Genomic DNA, 20,948 nt, shown 5'->3' with positions numbered 1-20,948 from the left:
TCTTGAAATCAGGCCCTATGAGGAAGGGAGCTGGGTATGTTTAGCCTGGAGAAGAGAAGATTAAGAGGTGATACGTTAGTCCTGTTTAAATATTTGAAGGGATGTCATTAACCTAAACGAATATAAGTCTCCAGGTCCAGATGAACTACATCCAAGGGTATTAAAAGAACTGGCAAATGTAATATCGGAGCCATTGGCAATAATCTTTGAGAAGTACTGGAGAACAGGAGAGGTGCCAGCAGACTGGAGGAGGGCAAACGTTGTCCCCATCTTCAAAAAGGGGAAGAAAGAGGATCCCAACAATTACCCTCTAGTTAGTCTGACATCGATGCTAGGAAAGATTCTAGAGCAGATCATTAAACAGAGAGTCTGTGATCATCTAGAAGGCAATTCCATAATCACAAAAAGTCAACACGGGTTTCAGAGAAAGAAGTCATGCCAGACAAACCTGATCTCTTTTTTTGATAAAATTACCAACTTGTTAGATGAAGGGAATGCTGTGGATATTCTTGCAAACAAGCTCGTAAAATGTGGGCTAGACAAGGCAACTGTCACATGGATTTGTAATTGGTTGACTGACCGAAGCCAAAGGGTGCTCAACAATGGCTCCTTTTCATCCTGGAGAGAAGTGACCAGTGGGGTCCCACAGGGCTCTGTCCTGGGCCCAGTGCTATTCAACATCTTTATCAATGACTTGGAGGACAAAATTGGGAGCATACTTATCAAATTTGCAGATGACACCAAATTAGGGGGAGTAGCTAATACTTCAGAGGACAGGATCAAGATTCAAAATGACCTGAACAGACTAGAAAACTGGGCCATAGCTAACAAAATGAAATTCAACACAGAGAAATGTAACATACTGCACTTAGGGCGGAAAAACGAAAAGCACAGATATAGGATGGGGGACACCTGGCTGAATGAAACTACGTGTGAAAGGGATCTAGGAGTCCAAGTAGACCATAAGTTGAACATGAGTCAACAATGCGATGCGGCAGCAAACAAGGCCAATGCGATTTTAGGCTGCATCAATAGAAGTATAGTGTCTATATCAAGGGAAGTAATAGTTCCACTCTATTCTGCTCTGGTCAGGCCCCACCTGGAATATTGTGTTCAGTTCTGGGCACCACAATTCAAAAAGGACATTGAGAAACTGGAGCGTGTCCAGAGGAGGGAGACTAAAATGGTGAAAGGTCTGGAAACCTTGCCTTATGAGGAACGACTCAGGGAGCTGGGGATGTTTAGCCTGGAGAAGAGAAGGTTAAGAGGTGATATGATAGCCCTGTTTAAATATTTGAAGGGATGTCATATTGATGAGGGAGCAAGCTTGTTTTCTGCTGCTCCAGAGACTAGGACCCGAAGCAATGGATGCAAGCTACAGGAAAAGAGATTCCACCTCAACATTAGGAGGAACTTCCTGACAGTAAGGGCTGTTCGACAGTGGAACAAACTCCCTCGGAGTGTAGTGGAGTCTCCTTCCTTGGAGGTCTTCAAACAGAGGCTGGATGGCCATCTGTCGGGGATGCTTTGATTGTGATTTCCTGCATGGCAGGGGGTTGGACTGGATGGCCCTTGTGGTCTCTTCCAACTCTATGATTCTATACTGAGGAGGGAGCAAGCTTGTTTTCTGCTGCTCCAGAGAACAGGACTCGGAATAATGGATGAAAGCTACAGGAAAAGAGATTCTACCTCAACATTAGGAGGAACCTCCTGACATTAAGGGCTGTTTGACAGTGGAACACACTCCCTCCGAGAGTGGTGGAGTCTCCCTCCTTGGAGGTCTTTAAGCAGAGGCTGGATGGCCATCTGTCAGGGATGCTTTTATTGGGAGTTCCTGCATGGCAGGGGGTTGGACTGGATGGCCCTTGTAGTGTCTTCCAACTCTATGATTCTAGGATCTGGATACTTCTACCCTATTAACCAGATCAACAGTGTTGGATAGGATCAGATCCCCTGGTTGCCTCTTCCACCTAGACAATGAAATTATCTACAAGGCAAGTGAGGAATTTGTTGGACATTAAATTTTTGCCAGAATTTGACCTCCAAGAAATAATAGGATAGTTGACATCCACCATTACTACTACATCTCTCCTTTCTGAATGTGTGATCTTCTGTTCCAAGATGGCATCATCCATGCCCTCATTTTGGCTTGAAAGTCTGAATAGACCCACCACCACCACAACCCTGTTTTTTCTCTCAGATGCTTGCAACTTGGCATCCAGGATTTAAGTCATAGATCTGTTCACAAGTGTACACATCCTTAATGTATAATACTGTTCCACCTCCCTTCCTGTTTGGTCTGTTTCTCTCAAATAGGTCATATCCTTCTATTACTACATTCCAACAATGAGATCCATCCCACTAGGTTTCAGTGATGTCTGTTATGTCATACTTGCTTTGCTGTGCTAAGCTTTCAAGTTCATCCTGTTATTTCCCATTCTCTGTGTATTAGAGACATCTAAGATCATTGGCCATAAAAAGCTACTTGCCTTTTAATTTTCCCCCCTCCCACTGTTGGGTTCTTATTCTATTTACCTTGCTCAGTGTATAACATTTGGGCTACTATCTCCAGTGCTTGATGTACTGTCTCCCTGCCCCACATAATTCAGTTTAAAGTCCTCCTGACTGAATCTTTCAGACTATTTGTAAAAATGTCCCTGCCAATTGCTGTGAGATGCAATCCATCCCTTGCCAGAAGTCCTCCTCCATGAGATCATGCATCTTGGTCCAGGAAATCAAATCATTCCTTGCAGCACCATCTGCGGAGCCAGTTGTTCACTCCACTATTTTCTTCTACCTTCCTAGTCCATGCCCTTCCACTGGAAGGGCAGACAAAATCACTACCTGTCCATCCAGACCCTTCAGCTTCTTACCCAGAGTCTCATAATTCCTTGTGATATTCTGAAGGCTCTGCCTTGGAGTATCATTTGTTCTCACGTGGACCAAAAGGAAAGGATAATGGTCAGTGGGCTTGATGACTTATATAAAAAAGGGGGGTGTTAACCAGCAGGATAAATTTAGCATATTTTATTAAATTTATTTCTTTATATAAATGTTATACAGTTGATCCTCTGTATCCACAGATTCATTATCCAAGGATTTAAACATCCACCACTTGAAAATATTTTTTAAAATTTCAAATTCCAAATAGCAAAACTTGATTTTGCCATTTTATGTAAGGGACACCATTTTACTATGTCATTGTATTTAATGGAACTTCATCATCCACGGATTTTGGTATACATGAGGCAGTCCTGGAACCAAACCCCAGCGAATGCAAAGGGCCCATTGTACTTATATAAATCTTCTAACACCTAGCTATAATGCAGATGAAAGTGGTTAGTGATCTTACCACAACCGTTTGGAATAGAAACCATACGAAGGAAGAGGAGTAAAAAATAACTTGCGTCTCCATTGAACCAATACAGTGGTTCTGCGTCTCGTATCTTACTTGGGTACTGCCTACTGGAATGGCTGTGTCATGACACCTTGAGGAGAGGCAAAGCCAAATAAAACTGGCTTCCAAACGGCTCACGGTGACCTGCTTTCCTTCCTTGCTGTAGTCTGATAGAATAATGAAGACCTTTTGCATCAGAAAAAAAAATCTTGCCTATTAATAGGGAAAATCCTTCAGGATTAGGAAAAAGTGATCAGTTAGCCCTCATAATTTGGACTAAGAGGCAGGTTGGTGAAAAATTAATTGAAGAAGTATACAAAAGAATGTTGTACCGATTTGTAACATAAGCATTTGTAGGCTCAGTCTACTTCTTCAGGTGCATGATAATTATGGCTTCTTTCTTTTAGTCTCAAAGGTGCTAAAATGCAGGCTGAACATAGCTACATCTTTGAATAGAACTATAGTTGAGGAAGGTTATTCTAAGATGAGGTTTCCATTCTACATTCTTGTAGAAGTCGTTTCATATTTCATGCTTTAAATGTGCTGAGCCATTGCTAGCTTGCTTCTGAGGAAAGGTGATTGAGCAGTAGGTGGTCTAAGATGTCTGAAAGAGGGGAAGGTTAGAAACCTGGCAACCATTACAATGATCTAATAGGATCGACCTTTCTAGTTTGTCTCCCAGTAAAATTTGAAATTTAAATTAGGGACTGATAACATGAAGGTTGCAAAAGTATAGTGATACAAGCTAGATTCACCACATCCTCCGTTTGTTATCAGTCATATTACAAATATTTTGCTATTTGAATAACTGATACTTCAATGAATGTGTAATAAAAGTTGAATACAGAATATAGATATTCATTTTTAAAAAAACCAAATGGCAGGATTCTAAACTAGCCAGTTTGCCACTTGTATATTAAGAAAATGAGATAATGGACAGAAAAATAGCTCAGCTGGGAGGGTGAAAGCCACAAACGTGAAAGCCTGTAGGAGAAAGATTACATTTAGGCTAGTATTTATTTGCTCCACATTACTTTGCTTAATTCTTAATTAGATGTTTTTATAACCACAGATCTTAAATATTCTGTGTCTTTTCACTTTTTTAATACCTTAAAAGGCTTTTAAACTATTCAACCATTGCTTGCTTCATTTGGACTGAATCCTGTGGAATTACTTTTTGAGCCTTCACAGTGCATTGACAAATTGGAAAATATTATCCTAGAACAGAGAGGTTACCAAAAAAGGGTGTGTGTTAACCAGGGGGGTAAATTTAGCACATGTACATCTTAGTAAATTTATTGCTTTAAAATATTCAGCTTACTATTTAGTAGAATGGCCAACTGACCCTCATATTGTTTGTGCTAATGGATTTGCTAATGCTTGCCAAATACTTTTGGAATTACATCTTTCAGAAAAGTGTTGCTTTTTAGCAACATGAAGATATCTACCAGCTTCTTTTCCTTTCAAATCTTGATCCTTGAATACATCAATAAAAATGAGAAATACAGTAGTTTAAAAAATGACATGTTAATTCCTCCTTTGATTCTTTCATCTTTCCATTCTTTTATTAAGCGGTATTTTATTGAACATAACTTTAATTCATCTTTTAGTTAATAGAACTCTAAAATTTCAGGTATAGTACAAGAAATTTTCTGAAGCTTTGGTATTATACCTTAAATAATAGCATGAAATCTGTCGCGGCATAGAGACGCAGAGACGAGAGTGGGGTTCACAAGCCTCCAGCCAGGTTTTTGGCTGGGCTTTTTATTGTCATCTTGCTTACATTAGTCCGTTGTTTGCCTTACAATCATTTGCTAGGTTACGTGCCCTTTTTGCAGTGGAAGCAGGATGTGAAGACCGGCTAAGTCAGCATGGACTTATCTATCTGATTATGGATAAAGCATTGTTATCTTGAGAGAGGGTCACAGTCCTGTGGTTTGCCAGCAGAACTGCCACATCTCAATCTTGATGAGCATTGCTATCCTGAGAGAGGGTCATGACCCTGTGGTTTTGCCAGTGGGATTGCTACAGAAATCTTTACACTTTACACATCTAGGCTGTTTAGAAAAACAAAGTATGTATCTGTATGCATTTTTTTGTTTTTATAACATGATACTGTGACTTTCTTAACCATTTTTGTTCCATCTAGAATGACAAACACAAGAGAGATGAGATTATTCTGCCCTGTTACAATTTTTAAATGTATTAAATATTAAAGTTAGCTCTAGTCATTCAGCTTCTGGATATTAACAGTGTCTGGAATTTTGGTGATTCATTCTTAACATTACACAGCAGAATGTTGGTGTTGACAGAATGTCTGCATTACACTGCAGATTGTCAGTGTTGTCATCCAGATTTGTTTACTAAGCTGTCAGTCTAAGTTTATGAACCTGTGAGGTTTTCTTTTTGTCCTTTCTATTTTCAAATTGTTTTGCTGTTTAAACACAGTGTGGACTACTGCTTTTTGTTTTGTTTAAAAAGAAAAATTCAGATAGGAAAATTCACCATGGTTTAGTGTTGCTGAAAATTAATGTATAGAAAAATCATGCACATCTAAATGCTTAGTCACCCGTGCTCCTATCCTAGTTTTACAGTCAGTACATCATACATTATCCTTTTAGAGAGAGAAAGTGAGCAGGATATGAAGAACCAAGTGTTGTCATGTCTTCCCTCTAGGTCCAGAATTCAGAACCTGAAATTGGCTTTTAATCTCAAGAGGTTTGAACCAACTGTTGTATATTCTAACTGGCAAGGAGACTCAAACAAAGGTATTTCTATCCTTGCTACCTGAGATTGTTTTCAAGTGAGGATGATAGGACCATAAACTGTGCTTCATCAGACCAATGGCATATCTAGCCTAGTGTTCTATACCCACTGTGCCCACCCAGATGTCTGTGGAAAGTCCATAGGCTGAATATGAACATAATGGCACCCTCCTGATGACGAAAATTAAATATGCTCATGCTGATTAGAACTCATTTGTCCTATGAGAGAATACAATTAATAAAATTGATGTGTTCTTGGGCATTACTTTTTTAACAAAAAAAATTGGTATTAGAGACAGAAATAACATGGAAGTAAACAGGGATAGGTTTCTACACCACAGAAAGAAGAGCAGTTTGACCTAGTACTGTGAAAGGCCAAGTAACTTCTACATGTGCGCTTCATGAATACCATGCATTATTTTATACAAAGGTGTCATGTTTTCATCTTTTGTTTGTGTATGTGTGAGCATCCAAACACACACAACTTCAAGTCAACGTATGACAATCCCATGAATTTCATAGGATTTTCTTAAGCAAGGAATACTCAGATGGTTTAACCAGTCCCTTCCTCTAAAATATAACCTACAGCAGCGGTTCTCAACCTGTGGGTCGCAATCTCTTTGGGGGTCAAACAACTCTTCCACAGGGGTCACCTAAGACCATTGGAAAACACATATTTTTAATTAGAAACAAAAATAATTTTATGGTTGGAGGTCACCACAACATGAGAAACTGTATTAAAGGTTTGCAGCATTAGGAAGGTTGAGAAGCACTGGCCAACAGCACACGATATTCATTGGTACTGTCCCACCCAAGTATTAACTGGAGCTGACCCTGCTTAGCTTCCAAGATCAGACAGGATCTGGTGCCTTTAGGATATTTAATTTCTGCCAAAGTATAAATCACTTTTCACTTGTTTAAAGTTAATCTCATTTGGCATTTTAATTCTCATTCCTCTAGTTCAGATAGATCCTTTTGGAGCTATTCACTGTCTCTTTTTGTTTTACCCACTCTAAATATTTAGGTTTCACCAGTAAACCTAGCCACATCACTGCCCCTGTCTCCTGACTCTTGATCATTTAGGAACTACATATTGAGAAATTGGAATGTATATGGGGATGGGAAGTAATTAAGAAAGTTTGTACTGCTGTATTTCATAAGGAATGCAGTCAGAATTCTGCTGGGTCAGGATTTGCCCCTGTAAAATATGAATTGGGACAGATTGTTCCACATACCTTTTTTCTGAATCTTTGAATCGTCTGCCATGGTTTATCAAAGCTGCATGTGAAATGTTTTTATAACAGGTATTCTTCTTTTTCCTTGCTAAATGATCTTGAACAACCAGGGGATCTCAAATGTTTCAGCAAAAATCATATTTGGCACAGAGCAAGGAACTTTGGCCTATGTTTGTCTTTTTTGTTAATCATGAAGATAAAACCCATTCAGAGAAGGCAGCGTTCTGTTATGCAAGCTGATCAGTACAAGGGATTGATCCTGCCATCTCATTCCCCTTTCTTTTAGAAATGTGGTAGAAGTGACTTTACCCAGATAATGGACTTTCCTTCCAAGGCAGGCTGTAGGCCTGAACAGATGGGCAGGATACCATGGGCCAAGCCTGGTTCCAACCTGGGTCAGTCTCAAGACTGGAAAGGTGATGAGCAGGTGTTTACATGCCCGCCTACCACAGCACTCCGGAGCTACGTCTACCCCATGCTTCTTACCTGCTGTTGCTATTGCATCTTCCCTGAAGACTCCCATTGCGGCCCATGTGGCCAGGCGCCCCCATCTGACATTATAGGCTGTGATGGGGGCCTTCAGGGAAGATGTAGTGGCAGCAGATAAGGAGGCCATGTGGTGTGCCAGCTGTTGCCACAGAGTTTTCAAGAAACTGTGGGAAACATCTAACCTTTTTGCCCTGCACTAAAGCCCCTTTGGGCCAGGACCGCTGGATTGGCATCCAGACTGACTGATCCCAGCCCAGGGCTGTTGGCCCACCTCGTCTGTACAGGATGATACAAGGCCAGAGGGAATACAGACATACCCACATTATTATTATTGTTGTTGTTGTTGTTGTTGTTGTTTTTATAAAGCACTGTACATACACAGCACTGTACATACAATCTTTTTAATTAGACGGTTCCCTGCCCTCAGGCTTACAATCTAAAAAGACATGACACAAAAGGAGAAGGGAAAGGTGGGGGGGGGGGAAGGGGATGAGGTCCAGCTGTTCTTCTCTACCTCCAAGGCCTGCACCAAGGCAGATGGACTGGAGGGAGGGGTTGTCTTCATAATGGATGGTTAATCTTCTTCCAGGGAGGCCTGTTGGAGCTAGCCTGCCACTCTAGTAGGATAATACATATAAAGTACATAGCAATACAGGAAATGGTTCGATAAAACAGGCACCAAAAGAACATCAAATAGCAAGGGACAATTATGCAATGCCTGGGAAAGTTTCTCTGAACAGGATGGTTTTCAACTCCGTTTTGAAGCTGGTTAAGGAAGTGATGGCTCTTGCTCGCGGGGGAAGAAGGTTCCAGGAGTGAGGGGCAGTGAGTGAAAAGGGGCGAATCTGAGATGGGGCAGAGGAAATCCTGGGCTGGGACAGCCGACCTTGACTACCAGAATGGAGGGCCCGAGTGGGAAGGTGAAGAGAAAGAAGGTCAGATAAGTAAGGAGGGGCCAACCCCTGGAGGGCTTTAAACTTCGACAGCAGGAGCTTATACTGAATACGGAAAGGGAAGGGGAGCCAGTGAAGGGATGCCAACACAGGAGCAGTGGGTGGATGTGATAATGCATGCAGCTGAATGCTGGACAGAAATTAAAGGATGGAGGTGAGAAAGAGGAAGCCCAGTGAGGAGGACGTTACAGTAATCAAGTCGTGAGACCACTAGGGCATGGACCAGGATCTTGGCAGTGGAGACAGAGAGATATGGTCAGATTTTGGCAATATTGTACAAAAAGAATCTACAAGCCTGAACCTACCTTACAAGGTGATTGTGAGGACAGTGTACTTTCATATATGCTGCTTGAGTATAGAGGAGAAAGCATAAGATGCAAATAATGATGTCATTGAGGATTCAATAAAATCCTTTACAATGCCCACACTATGAATTAAATGCAGCTGAGTGCCCTTTATTGCGGCAATGCATTCTGCATCCAACATTTCCTCAAAAGGGACTTGTCCCTTTTAAAAAACCGTCTTCTCCATATTACCTAAAAGGTAGGTTCTTTTCAGGGTATGCAAAAATGTGTTTGAAAATTTTGTCTTTCCTCATTTCGTTGAGTTGTACACCCCTACATAACCCCAGCTGTTCCCACCCTAGCAGCACCTTTAATAGGCAGTACAGCAGTGGTTTGAATGCTGGACTTGTGCTAGGTTCAGAATTAGCTGACTTCTGATTTACTGTGATTAGTTACTACAGCTACTTGGCCCTTTCAAAGTTACAGCCATGTTAGTCTGGAAAATCATTATGCAAAGGGATCATGTAGCACTTTTGTGACTAATTGAAAGAAGGAAGTTAATAGTATCAGCTTTCGTAGACTTTTACTGTATTTGCCTTTTTATTCACTATATGTATGAGCAGAAAAACAATGTCTAAAGTTCTACAAAACTCTCCTTTAGAGTACTTTTTTTATAAATGTATGAAGCTCCCATGTATACTGTCATACCACCTAGCTGAACATTATTTACAGTACTTCAGTACTCAACAACCTTGACCCCTCTGGATATTTTGGTCTATAACTCTCTCAACCCCATCTACCATGGCCAGTGTTAAGGGATTGTATGGGTTGCAGTCCAAACCATCTTCAGGCTGAAAAAGTCCCCAACCTGGTCTACTTAGACTAGCAATAAGGTTTTAGAGTCTCAGCAGTCACTTTCGTCCTTGATGCCTGAAATCTTGTAACTGGAGTCCTGCTGAAAATACCTTTCATTTGTAGGTGAGCAATACAGCTGAATATAGCACCCAAATATAAGAACTGAGATTAAGTTAGATTTTTGTATGTGAACATCAGGACTGTTTGGTATGCATGCTGTTTATATATCCGTTGTTTTCCATACATATACAGAAATAGGGTTTTGAAGGAAGAAAATAAAGCCCATAGTCTCAATGTTTCTTTGTGCTCATTGTAGTATTTTAAATCAAACTTCTATTGTACTTAAATTTGAACCAGCTACTAACCAGCTTAGACATGTTTGCACACAGCAGTGTCTTCTCATTTAAATTCAGTCATAGTCACAAAGCAAGCCTGTCTTAGACTAGCTGAGGATATAAACTTCATTTTCATCTCATTAGGCCACCTGGAAGCAGCAATCACTGAGTAGTCATGACGTCAGTGGTCTCTCTGCTTCATTAAAATGTTAATTTCATGGCTTTAATTCCTTTTGTAAAACGTGCTGCTGCAGGACACTCTCTGCTGACCCCCCTCCCCCAAATTAGACGAATCTCCATGCCATATTTCTTTTTATTGCTGTAGGGTTTTTCTGCTTTTTTTTAGTGCTCTAAAAGGACATTGAGGACATCAGACAGATGTAAATATTTCTTGTAACTGGGAGCCCTTTTAAGAGCTTGTGAAGTTCATGAATTAATATTGTCATAACTTTGTATTGTATATTGTTCCTTAGCCATATTGAATCGATCACAAGATGACAAAAACATGATAAGCAATTTACCCAACAATGGGTTACTGAAATAGAATGCTATAAATAACATCCAGCATGCACTAGTTTTATACTAAGAATCTTACTGCAGGACTAAGTATCTGTGTGTATACTTTTATTCATACATCTAAAGCTACTATCAATTCATTATTAAACATTCTGTCTCACAGTAGTGGCTAAGGCTGACAACCTCATTCTGGACTTCACTAGACTTCACTTATGTTTAATGCTTAAAAAGGTGCCAGTTTCAGTAGATGTATGATATGAAAGACACACAAGTAGGTACAGTCAGGCCTCCATATCCACAGATTCTTTAGCCATGGATTTAAGCATCCACAGCTTGAAAATATTTTAAAAATATATAAATTTCAAAAAGCAAACCTTGATTTTGCCATTTTATGTAAGGGACCATTTTACTATTACACTCTGTTTAAGGGGCTTGAGCATCCATGGATTTTGGCATCCGGGGGGGGGGGGGGTTGCCCTGGAACAAACCCTAGCAGATACCAGGGACCCATTGTATACAACTCTTGTGAATTTGCTCTTCAGTATCTAAATATTTTTATTTTGGGGGCAGAACATTTCATCAGTTTTACAACAATGGAAGCTTCTCTTAGAACTCTTAGAATACAGCAGAAGGCAATGGTGACAACTTGCTGCAGTTGCTGACAGTAGTACAAAAGTGCAGAACCATGCTAGAGTGCTGAAGCAAGCTAACAAAGTGGACTGTTGTATGTATGGTAGAAATAAACCTCAGTGCTGTCTGCAATTGCATAATGTACTCTACTTGGGTGGGTTCAGAAGAATAAAGCTGGGACACTCCTAGATACCATAAACCATAGAAGGAATCTTTCGACCTTCAGATATTGTTGGCCTCTTTAAATTCAACCAGTTTTAGCCAGTATAACCAGTAGTGAGGAACACTGACAGTTGCAGCCAGCAACATCTGGAGGGCTGTATGATCCCCACCTCTGCCATAAACCAATACTGCCAAATTCTACACAGTGATGTTTTAGTGATATAATGTTTGACAGTTGTGGGACCAACTGAAAACAAGAGGCAGAGAAAAGAATGAAACATGGGAAATACGTATCACTTGTAGGAGAACTATAGAGAAAATACTTTTTTCTCACAATCTAGAGGGTAGTCTAACATCAGAAAAAGCAAAATGGTTGAACTGAAAGCTGAATTCAAGTTCTTTGTCTATCAGAGTAACAGACTTGTCATTCATTTCTTATGTACCTTGTTCCACTCATGCCAGAAGATAGTGAGTAGGTAGAAGTGGAAAGAGAAAATAACAAATCCAGGTCCAATATCCAATGGAGACTGGTACTGCTGAAGACAGTAAGGTGGTGAATCAACTCTTTTAACAGCACTGTCTAAGGCAGTGATTCCCAAACTTTGGTTTTGGACTTTAGCTTCCAGAAGCCCCAACCAGTTTGGCCAACAGTCAGGAATTCTTGGAGCTGAAGTCCAAAACATCTGGAAGACCAAAGTTTGGGAACCACAGAGCTAAGGTTCTAAACCTATTGTAACTCACTTTAGAATAAAGGGAAATATAGAAACTTTGTAGAACAAATCAATTTAAAACTGAGAGCCAAGGAATAAAATCCACAGAATTGAAACACAGATTAAAGATTATGTTTCCAGAAAATTTTGTCCTTTACTAGTCCTATTAGGGTTTTGATATATTGTACTATAAAATTGCACTTTTGTTTAAGGCAGTGGTCCCAAAACTATGCTCTTTTGGACTTCAGCTCCCAGAATCCCATACTGTTGGCCAACATGGCTGAGGCTTCTGGGAGCTGGGATCCAAAATCTCTTAAAGGGCACAGTTTCGGGTTCGCTGGTTTAAGGCACTGTATATTTCTATAGTTTTCTCTTCAGAAAACAGACCTTTTGCCTTATCATGAAAGTTGCTCCCAGTTGTTGCACAGGCTTGGAGAGACTCAGCTGGAAAATAATCTGTTGGCACTTTGGATCCTTTCTAAAGGGCCCCTTCTCCTGCCCTATTAAAGGGTTAACAATTTAGGGGCTTTTTTAAAGTGAGATTGACTTTCTGTATAAAGAAATTTTCTTTTAAAAAGAGTTTGTTTTATTTGTAAGATTAAGCTGGAAAGTGACCAACTTTGTTTCACCTTGGAATGTGTCTTTTTGCCAAAAAGGTCATCTCACCATAAATAGAGAACTCAGAATGCTGCTCTTCTTAAAAAAAATTTTTTTTAAGTATTAGGACATGTCCTTTACTCCAACCAAATGTGTGTGTGTGTGTGTGTGTGTGTGTGTTTGTGTTTGCCTGTTTTCATATTCTCATATCCTACCTCCCTTTAATGTTCGAAGACTGTGGGTATAGTCTTTTAAAAATGTTATTTAGATATTTTAGCTGTACTCTAGTCTACTCAGTGAGAGAATAAATGGATTATATTAATTATCAAAGATAAAGCCCATTTGGAGGTAAAATCTCCACTCCAAAATACAGTATTGATCTTCTTAAAAGCAGATGGTGGGGGTTGGGTGTGATTGAACCTCTTGCTCAGGGATAAATACAGCCCTAGGTTACAAAGCTGATGACCAGGAAGCTCCTTTTTACAAAATCTGTTTATGCCTACCCAGCCCTTTTTTCTTCTAGAGCAGCATCAGAATTGAGGAAATGGAGATGGAAGGCTGTAAAACACACCCACTTTGAAGGCAGAGTGTTTAGATCAGGGGTAGGCAACCTGCGGCCCGTGGGCCGGATGCGGCCCGGCAAGGCCTTGGGACCGGCCCCAGCCTGGTCCTGCCGCCGATTGTCGCTGGAGCCTTTGGCGTCTCGTGTGAGGGCGTGGGGCCTTTGGCCTATCAGGAGGAGGTGGGCAAGGGGGGCAATTGTCTATAGAAGCCTCCGAAACATGCATTTATATTAACATTTTTTAAAAAAATCAGCGAATTTTTTTGCGTGTCCTCCATTTTTTAAAAAACGTGTCCCCCATTTGAAAATTTTGTCTTACATTTGTCCCGATTTATTTATTTAATCATTTTTTAAAATTATTTAATTATTTATTTTTTGGCTTCGGCCCTCCAGTTGTCTGAGGGACAGCAACCCGGCCCCCGGCTCCAAAAGGTTGCCTACCCCTGGTTTAGATGATGCATGCCTCCAAAGTGGGTGGAAACTGAATTGAAGCTATGCTCCAGAGCTAAAACTCAAAGCAAAACGAATCTGGGATATTCCAACTTAGTCCGACAAATGCTTACCTTTGACCCTGCATATAAACGCTCTGACATGAGAGTAGTTCTGAAGGAGGGGTGGAACCTTAGCTTAACCTGCATATAAATGCACCAGCACACGTTCACATTTTAAAAGGATGTAGCCAGCGTACTCAAGCAGTTGGGGTGGCAATGCAAAAAAGTGAAAGCGTGACACCTCCAATGGATTAAATACAACATACACAAACCAGAAAGTCCAAGAGGGACATGGGGTGAAGGGGGCATGGAGGGGGGCATGATTGTGTTTTGCCAGTGTTTTTCTGGGCCCACCGATGCACTGATGCCCTATACAAGTGGAAGGTCGTAGGTGTGACTGTAGGTGATCAAAGGGGCAGCCGTTCAATGGGATGGCATCTAGGCAGCAGGCAGTCAACTGCATTGTGCTTGTGCAACAGTGTGCGTGCATGGTGAAAAGGCAATAAAAGTGGCACAGCTTGATCTTGCGTCGTGTGGTTGGGCCATGTGCATTCAGGCCGCCTTGGAAGAGGCCAGTGCATACGAGGATTTCGACACACTTTTGGAAAATGCAGGTTCCAGACACTTTTTCCTGCCCGTCTGTTCCGCCCCATACTCTTTGTTTTAGGTTGCAGCAGCATGTTTACAATGACAGTGCACTAAAGCTTAATCTGAGAAAGAGTGGGAGTCTTCTTTAGCCAATTCTACAGTAGCTGTGTGTGTCAGCCTACAACATGGAAAGTAAACAGCAATTGCCTCCAGAATTCCTTATTTAGCATGCATGAACATCATAGCAGAGACAACAGGGTAGAGTCTTACTAGCTGTCTCCAGCATGTTAGAAAGGCAAATGTTTTATAAGTTTAGGCATGTAAAAGGAATTCCTAAGAAAAGTGGAGGCTGGTGCACGAAAAATTGTCCTTTGATGCATTTTGAAAGAACCTTTCAATTGTCTTTAGAAAGTTCAAACTATTTCGTTTGTTTAGTCATGGCTTACCTGAGTTGGTTATTTTATTTCACAGATGTGTATTTGTATTTCCAAATAAGTTTGCTAGAACATGATTACCTGCTCCTCGTGTATGTGTGTGTGTAGGCACCTTTCCCTGTTGTTTACTATTTCTTCCTTTGGTACCAAATTTTCTGTTAAAGAGGTAATACCCAGGAACACATCCACTTTGTTAACTGAGGGATAACTGTCTTCCACAGTCTGGATGCCATTATTGAAATAGTCTCCTCTTTTTCTCATTGAACTTAACTTTTAATAAATTTCTAGAGTCACCTGATTGAAACTCTGATAAAAGTTTCATAACCATAGAAGAAATGCCTGAAATTCCCTGGTCCGAAAAATATGTCATATTTTGCCTACTACTTAGCCAAAAATGAGAAAAATGTGCTCTAAAAGTATTCTTCTTCACAAAAATGTTGGCTTGGATCTTAAAGTAATTTAACTTAATGAAGGAAGACCATGGAAAGAAAGCAGCTCCCCCACCCCACTGCCCCCATTCTACATTAAATAGCTCCTTCTGAACCCCCATGAATTTTAGTGGTACAAGTTGAAACAGTGGACTAGAAACTGTTTACATGAACTTCATTAAATTAAGACTCAAGCCAGACTCTGTAGAATCTATACTGTAAAATCTATTGTATTCTTGACATGTTATGATGACTTCAGACTTGTCAGCTAAATCACTTGATACTGAAGTTTTTAATTATAAGAGTTCCACAGAAATTACCATGGGTCAACCTTTTTCATTAAGTTCTATGTCCTTCCTATCTAAAGCTCTTGTGTAACACAGATTTTGTCAAATATTCTTTTATAAAGGCATGTCCTGACATTCTGTGTTCATAAATTAAGTCTCTCCTCTCATTCTTACCCATATATACCTGACTATAAGTCAATCTCATGTATAAGTCGAGGGCAGGTTTTGAGGCCAAATGTATGGATGTTGATATGACCCTTGGATAAGTCAAGGGTAAAACTTAGGAGCATGTAACAAACGATCTAATGGATGGAACAAAGGAAAACAGTGCCAAAGAATTTACAAAATTGTGGCACGTATAACTATTTGGGCTCACATTAAAGGCTGGATCCATTAGAGGATAAGGGGACATCAATGCTTCCAGGACAGATTTCGCTCTTACCTTTTGTGACGAACTGACTTACAAACCAGCCAATCAGAAGCCAGAGATCCACTAGCCAATCAGGTGCTGGCTGAGGAGTTTGAACATTCCTCTTGGCAATTGGGTTGAGTCAGTTAGGGTTTGGAATCCTGAGGGATGAAGCTGGAGTTCAGTGGGGAAGATAGTTAGGATCAGAGACTGAGGGAACAGTATTTTGATAATAGACCAAGGAAGGGTCTGTTAGGTCCAGAGAGGGACAGTATTAGTTCTGGAGAGTCTAGAGAGGAGAGACTCAGTGTAGCCAGACTCAGAAAGAGGGGTTTGGGTTACATAATTTCTGAAGTGATAGTATAGCCTGTGCGGCTGAGTTATTATTGGAAAGTTAAAACCAGACTGTATATATGCAACAAAAGAAGACATAGTAACAACTTCATGTGAAAGTTACCTTTGCCTATTCTGTGTTAAAATAAACTTTTATTCTTGTTTAACTATCCTCTTGGCCTGTGATTTAACATCCATCCATGCTACTGACCTTTAAAAACCCACAGGGGATTGGGTCACAAAGAAGGAAAGAATTGTGAGGTGGTGGGGAAACGTTACACCTTTCACCAGGGAATGTTTCCCTTTTTTATATAAGATGTAAATTACAATACTTACATTGACCTATGGATAAAAAGACTTGGGTTTTTGGGGTAAATTTTTTAACTGAAATTTCTTGACCTACACACGACTATATAAAGTATTTTAACATAGCTACTTTTTGTTAAAACTTGTAAAATGATAAATCTGTTAATTGGTGTACCCAAGGTTTGTATAGTGTATGAGAGAGCAGTTAGCCATTAGCAGTGAAACAGATCAACAAAATTGACTTCCTCATTAATCAGATATTTATGGGACACTGAGGTCAAGCATAGAATCATATACATGTATGTAACCTATTTATGTATTTGGATTTTTGAACACTCATGCATATATTTTTCAATATTTGTGCATGTTTTTTTTAAAAATGTTAACAAATTACCTTATGAGAAAATATTGCACACTTTGAATCAGGTTTGGGGCTGGTGAAAATGCTTTCTGGACAAAATTCAACCTGAATCCTGCCAGTTAATTATGCCTGATCTATGACAGCTTTTTTTTTTCTGATAAGGATTTAAATTTGTCTTCAGCAACAGGTGGCACACTGTTTAACAAAAGATATAACAGGACTTCCTTTCAGTAAGTACTAATTCCAGACCTTTCTCCTGTTGCATTTTTAAAAACTGTTCTAATGCTTCCAATGAAAAGCAGTTGTACTAAACAAGTCATGGGTGCTGCAAAGCAATATATCACCATTAAAAATCCATTACAGTCTAATTAGGCATTTGATTATTAAACTGATGTATTTGGCTTTCTCCAAGTCTCAGGCTAATCCTGAAACAAATTCTTTTTTGTGGATACATATTAGTCAGTCATAATTAAAGAGTGTTTTTTGGAGCCAAGACTTTTCATTAAATCCCTTTCTGATAGATAGATAGCTCTCTCAGTATCTCCTTGATTGAACTTAATAAGATTTGTCCACTTGTGTATTGTGGTATGGCAGAACCTGTTTCAGTGTCAGCAGATTAGCAGCTATAAGATCATTTCTCTGTCTGTCCACTCATGGATTTAAACACCTGTCACTTCCAAAGTTACATAGCCTGCATTCTGATCTGCTTCCTTGCATTATAAAGCTAGGAGATTTTAGTAAGTCATGAGGCATATTAAGTAACAATAATTACTGTGTATGAAACTTAATGTAACTCATCTTTAATGTTAACGGGGTTTTTAAACATCATTTCTGCTCACCAGTGCAGGATGCTCTTTGAAACTCAGCTAGTTTATCCATCTGAAACTTATTTATTCCTGAGCCACACAGATGAACTGGTTTGAGTGGTGTGATATGACCTCCTTTCCATGCCTTGAGATTACAATTTACCTTCTCTTATAGAAGGCTCCTCGTCAATGACAGCTGCCCAGTGTCCACTCTTTATACAAGTTGCTTAAATGTATCAGAGCTAGGGTCCCAAATGTCTTCCTCTTATTAATTTAATGTCTTGGATAGCATGTTTCTCTGTGCCTACAGTCAGCCTGCTCCATTATTTTCTATGGGGCTTCAGCATACACTCTTTTCCTCATACGCAGGGCAGGGATCCAGAACAGATCCCCCATGTATTGGGAGGGCAAACTGTATATGGTCTAGAAATCACTCAAGCAGAGGCTTTTGTTATAACAGATAAATATTAAGTAACATGTGGCAAGAAAGTAGCTTAGGTAGAATAGTTCAAACTTGGTATGGTTACATTAATATAACAGTTGCAGGCATTTCACAGTTTCTTCTTTACAATCTCCAACACGCTTTCTCTCCCAGTCAGTATCCTTCTCTGACCGTACTGAAACCCTTTGTCTCTTTCTCCAGTTTCTCTACTTGCCCATCAGAATACCCCTCTGACCCTCTCTAGGTCCAGTCAGATTCCTTATGTGATCCTCTTCCTAGAACTCTTCCTCAACAACCTCCCTTGAACTCAAACCTTCCCCCAGTTCTTTTCAGCTCTCTTCAACTCCCATTCAACTCTCATCTCCCCCTCAATTGAATTCAGTCACTTACGCCTACCTTTTATGTCTATTCTTTCCCCTGCAGCCCCTCCCTCAGAGTCAGCCCAAATCGTGATTGGCTGTCAGGAAATCATGTCTGCCCAGTGATTCCTTCATAAGTGGGTATATAGAAAGCTCTGCTAGGAATGTTTACTTACAAACATGTACCTGTTTACATGCAGTTCTAATGAAACAGCGAGCCTTTTAATCAGAGTATTAGCTGCTTTAAGAACCATGGACCAGATTTCATCTGATTCACCATAAATAAGTAAGGAAAGAGCTTAACACTGATTAAACTCCAAAATTATCCATTTTTTGATTAAATGGCAGTTTAGTGTCTTCCTCTTAGTTGTATTTTCAAATCCTCCTGAGATAAGACATGCATGACATTATGAAGTGGAGGAGAATTATTGGTTACATCATAATTTACGCAGTAAGCAAAACCAGTTTCAAAATTTCTAATGGCTTCATTCAACAATTATTCATTAAGTAGTTTAGCAGTTGGTATTTTTCCAGTAGAGCAGTTTACTGGAAAATAATTGAGTGTTAACCTTTAGTGGCTGGATCCAAAGAGCTGCTTAGGCTTGTGCTTGCCCAGTGAAGTTGTGCTTGTTTCCCACCTGTTCGAACAGTTGACTGCAGGCATATCATAAACTGCTTTTGAAACTGCCCTCCGTTTTATGTCATGAGATAAGAAGTCATGGTAAAAACACAGTGAAAAGATGTAGAACAATACATGCAAAAATGAATTTTATTTTAAAAACAGAAAACTCAGCACATTTTAAGCAAATGTTTATGGGAGAGGTACTTTCTCCATGCCTCCCTCTCTTCCTTAATTTTAAAATGCCTTTGCATAAGGCCTGTGTGTGAAGCAGCCATTTTCAGATTTTGCTTTAATCTGATTCCCCATAAACAAAGAGCATGGGCTTTAACTTCATTAGAATACAATCCATTTTTTAAAAAATATATTCTATTCTGCCCCTATTTTTCTTTTTATCATCCTCTCTAGGATGAGGAGCTGTTGTTCAAATGGAACTAATCACGAGGTTCCTTAGATCTTGGCTACTCTTAATAGTCATAATATTCACAGTAAAGAATCTAAAGATCTTGAACTAAAAATCTATTTGTTATTTTATTTGCTGAATCCAATCTTGTTATGTCATTGAATATTGTAAATATATCAAGTAACAATCCATAGCCTTTCAGTTATTTCACTTGCTTTTTCTGTTCTATGAAGTATTTGAAAGTCAATCAGTGACTTTTTATATGTATACATATGCATGTACATAGAAATGGTAATGTAAAAACGGTCCTGAAATTCCTAGGGATCCAAACAGAACATTTAAAAAAACTTATTTATGATTATCAACATCAGTTAATATAGGAATGCATTGACAATGAGCACAGTTTACAGCACTTGGTTCCTTTATAATGTGCTTTAAGTGTTGGCAGCCCAAATTTATCATATGGTCACTGAATACATTAATAGAACATTTTTGTGAACTCATGAAACAGACAAGATAGCACATTATTAGAAACCTTTTCCCTTCAAAAAATCTCTTTCCCTTATTTCCACCACACTCTTGAGTGTGGTGGTAAAGAGAGAAGGGCCTTCTGTGAAGATCTCAATACTCAGGCAGGCTTTCAGGATAATACTGTTCTTCAGACAACCTGGACCATTTGGAACTGTATAGGTCATAAGCAGCATTTTGAATTGTGCTTTGAAACAGATTGTAGAAACAGACAGTGGGACTGTTGTAACAAAGGAGTTGTGCACTCCCTGTAACTAGCACTGGTCAGTAGTCTGGCTGCAGTTCTTTGGACCAGCTAAGCTTTCTGCGTACCTTCATAGGTGCCCCATGTAGAGCATGTTATAGTAATCCATATGGATCATTACTCAGAAACTGTCAAGGAATCACTATGTGATTATCAATTGTTTGTCACACTGCAGTGGTCAAAATCAGTTTAATTATAGTTGTGTTTTTGCCTTATATTATTATGCCTCACTGTTTAGCAGATGTAGTTTGCATTAAGAAATAGCAATGAATGTGCAGGTTCTTCAGATTAGTATAGACTTCTGCTTTTACATTTATGCCAGTGCATTGAAGTCTGCACTCATATTCTTGTCAGTAAATGTTTTACACTTTGTGCAACAAAGCAAAGAGAGCAATTACTGTTTCTGTGTGCACTGAAGTC

At 39.6% G+C, this 20,948-nt stretch overlaps 1 protein-coding gene across 6 annotated transcripts in view; it reads left to right on the top strand.

Annotated features, from left to right (window-relative positions):
• The window catches only part of LOC149310687 (lysocardiolipin acyltransferase 1), a 117,663-nt gene that overhangs the window by 64,497 nt on the left and 32,218 nt on the right, over positions 1–20,948 (top strand). The window contains exon 6 of one of the 6 annotated variants that reach the window (XM_089529538.1): positions 17,291–17,357. The exons of 3 other annotated variants lie outside the window; for them this stretch is intronic. In XM_089529538.1, the coding sequence (XP_089385664.1) occupies positions 17,291–17,357 (67 nt within the window). Of the gene's footprint in view, positions 1–6,073; positions 6,161–17,290; positions 17,358–20,948 lie in introns of those variants that run through there. 2 more of the 6 variants (XM_089529540.1, XM_089529541.1) reach the window with 2 other exon arrangements.

Source organism: Sceloporus occidentalis, unplaced genomic scaffold (genome assembly GCF_023333645.1).
Source record: "Sceloporus occidentalis isolate IW3139 unplaced genomic scaffold, rSceOcc1.0.p SCAF_6, whole genome shotgun sequence".
NCBI lineage: Eukaryota > Metazoa > Chordata > Lepidosauria > Squamata > Phrynosomatidae > Sceloporus > Sceloporus occidentalis.
Note: the sequence above shows the minus strand (reverse complement) of the source record. Positions and strands in the feature narration are given on the sequence as shown.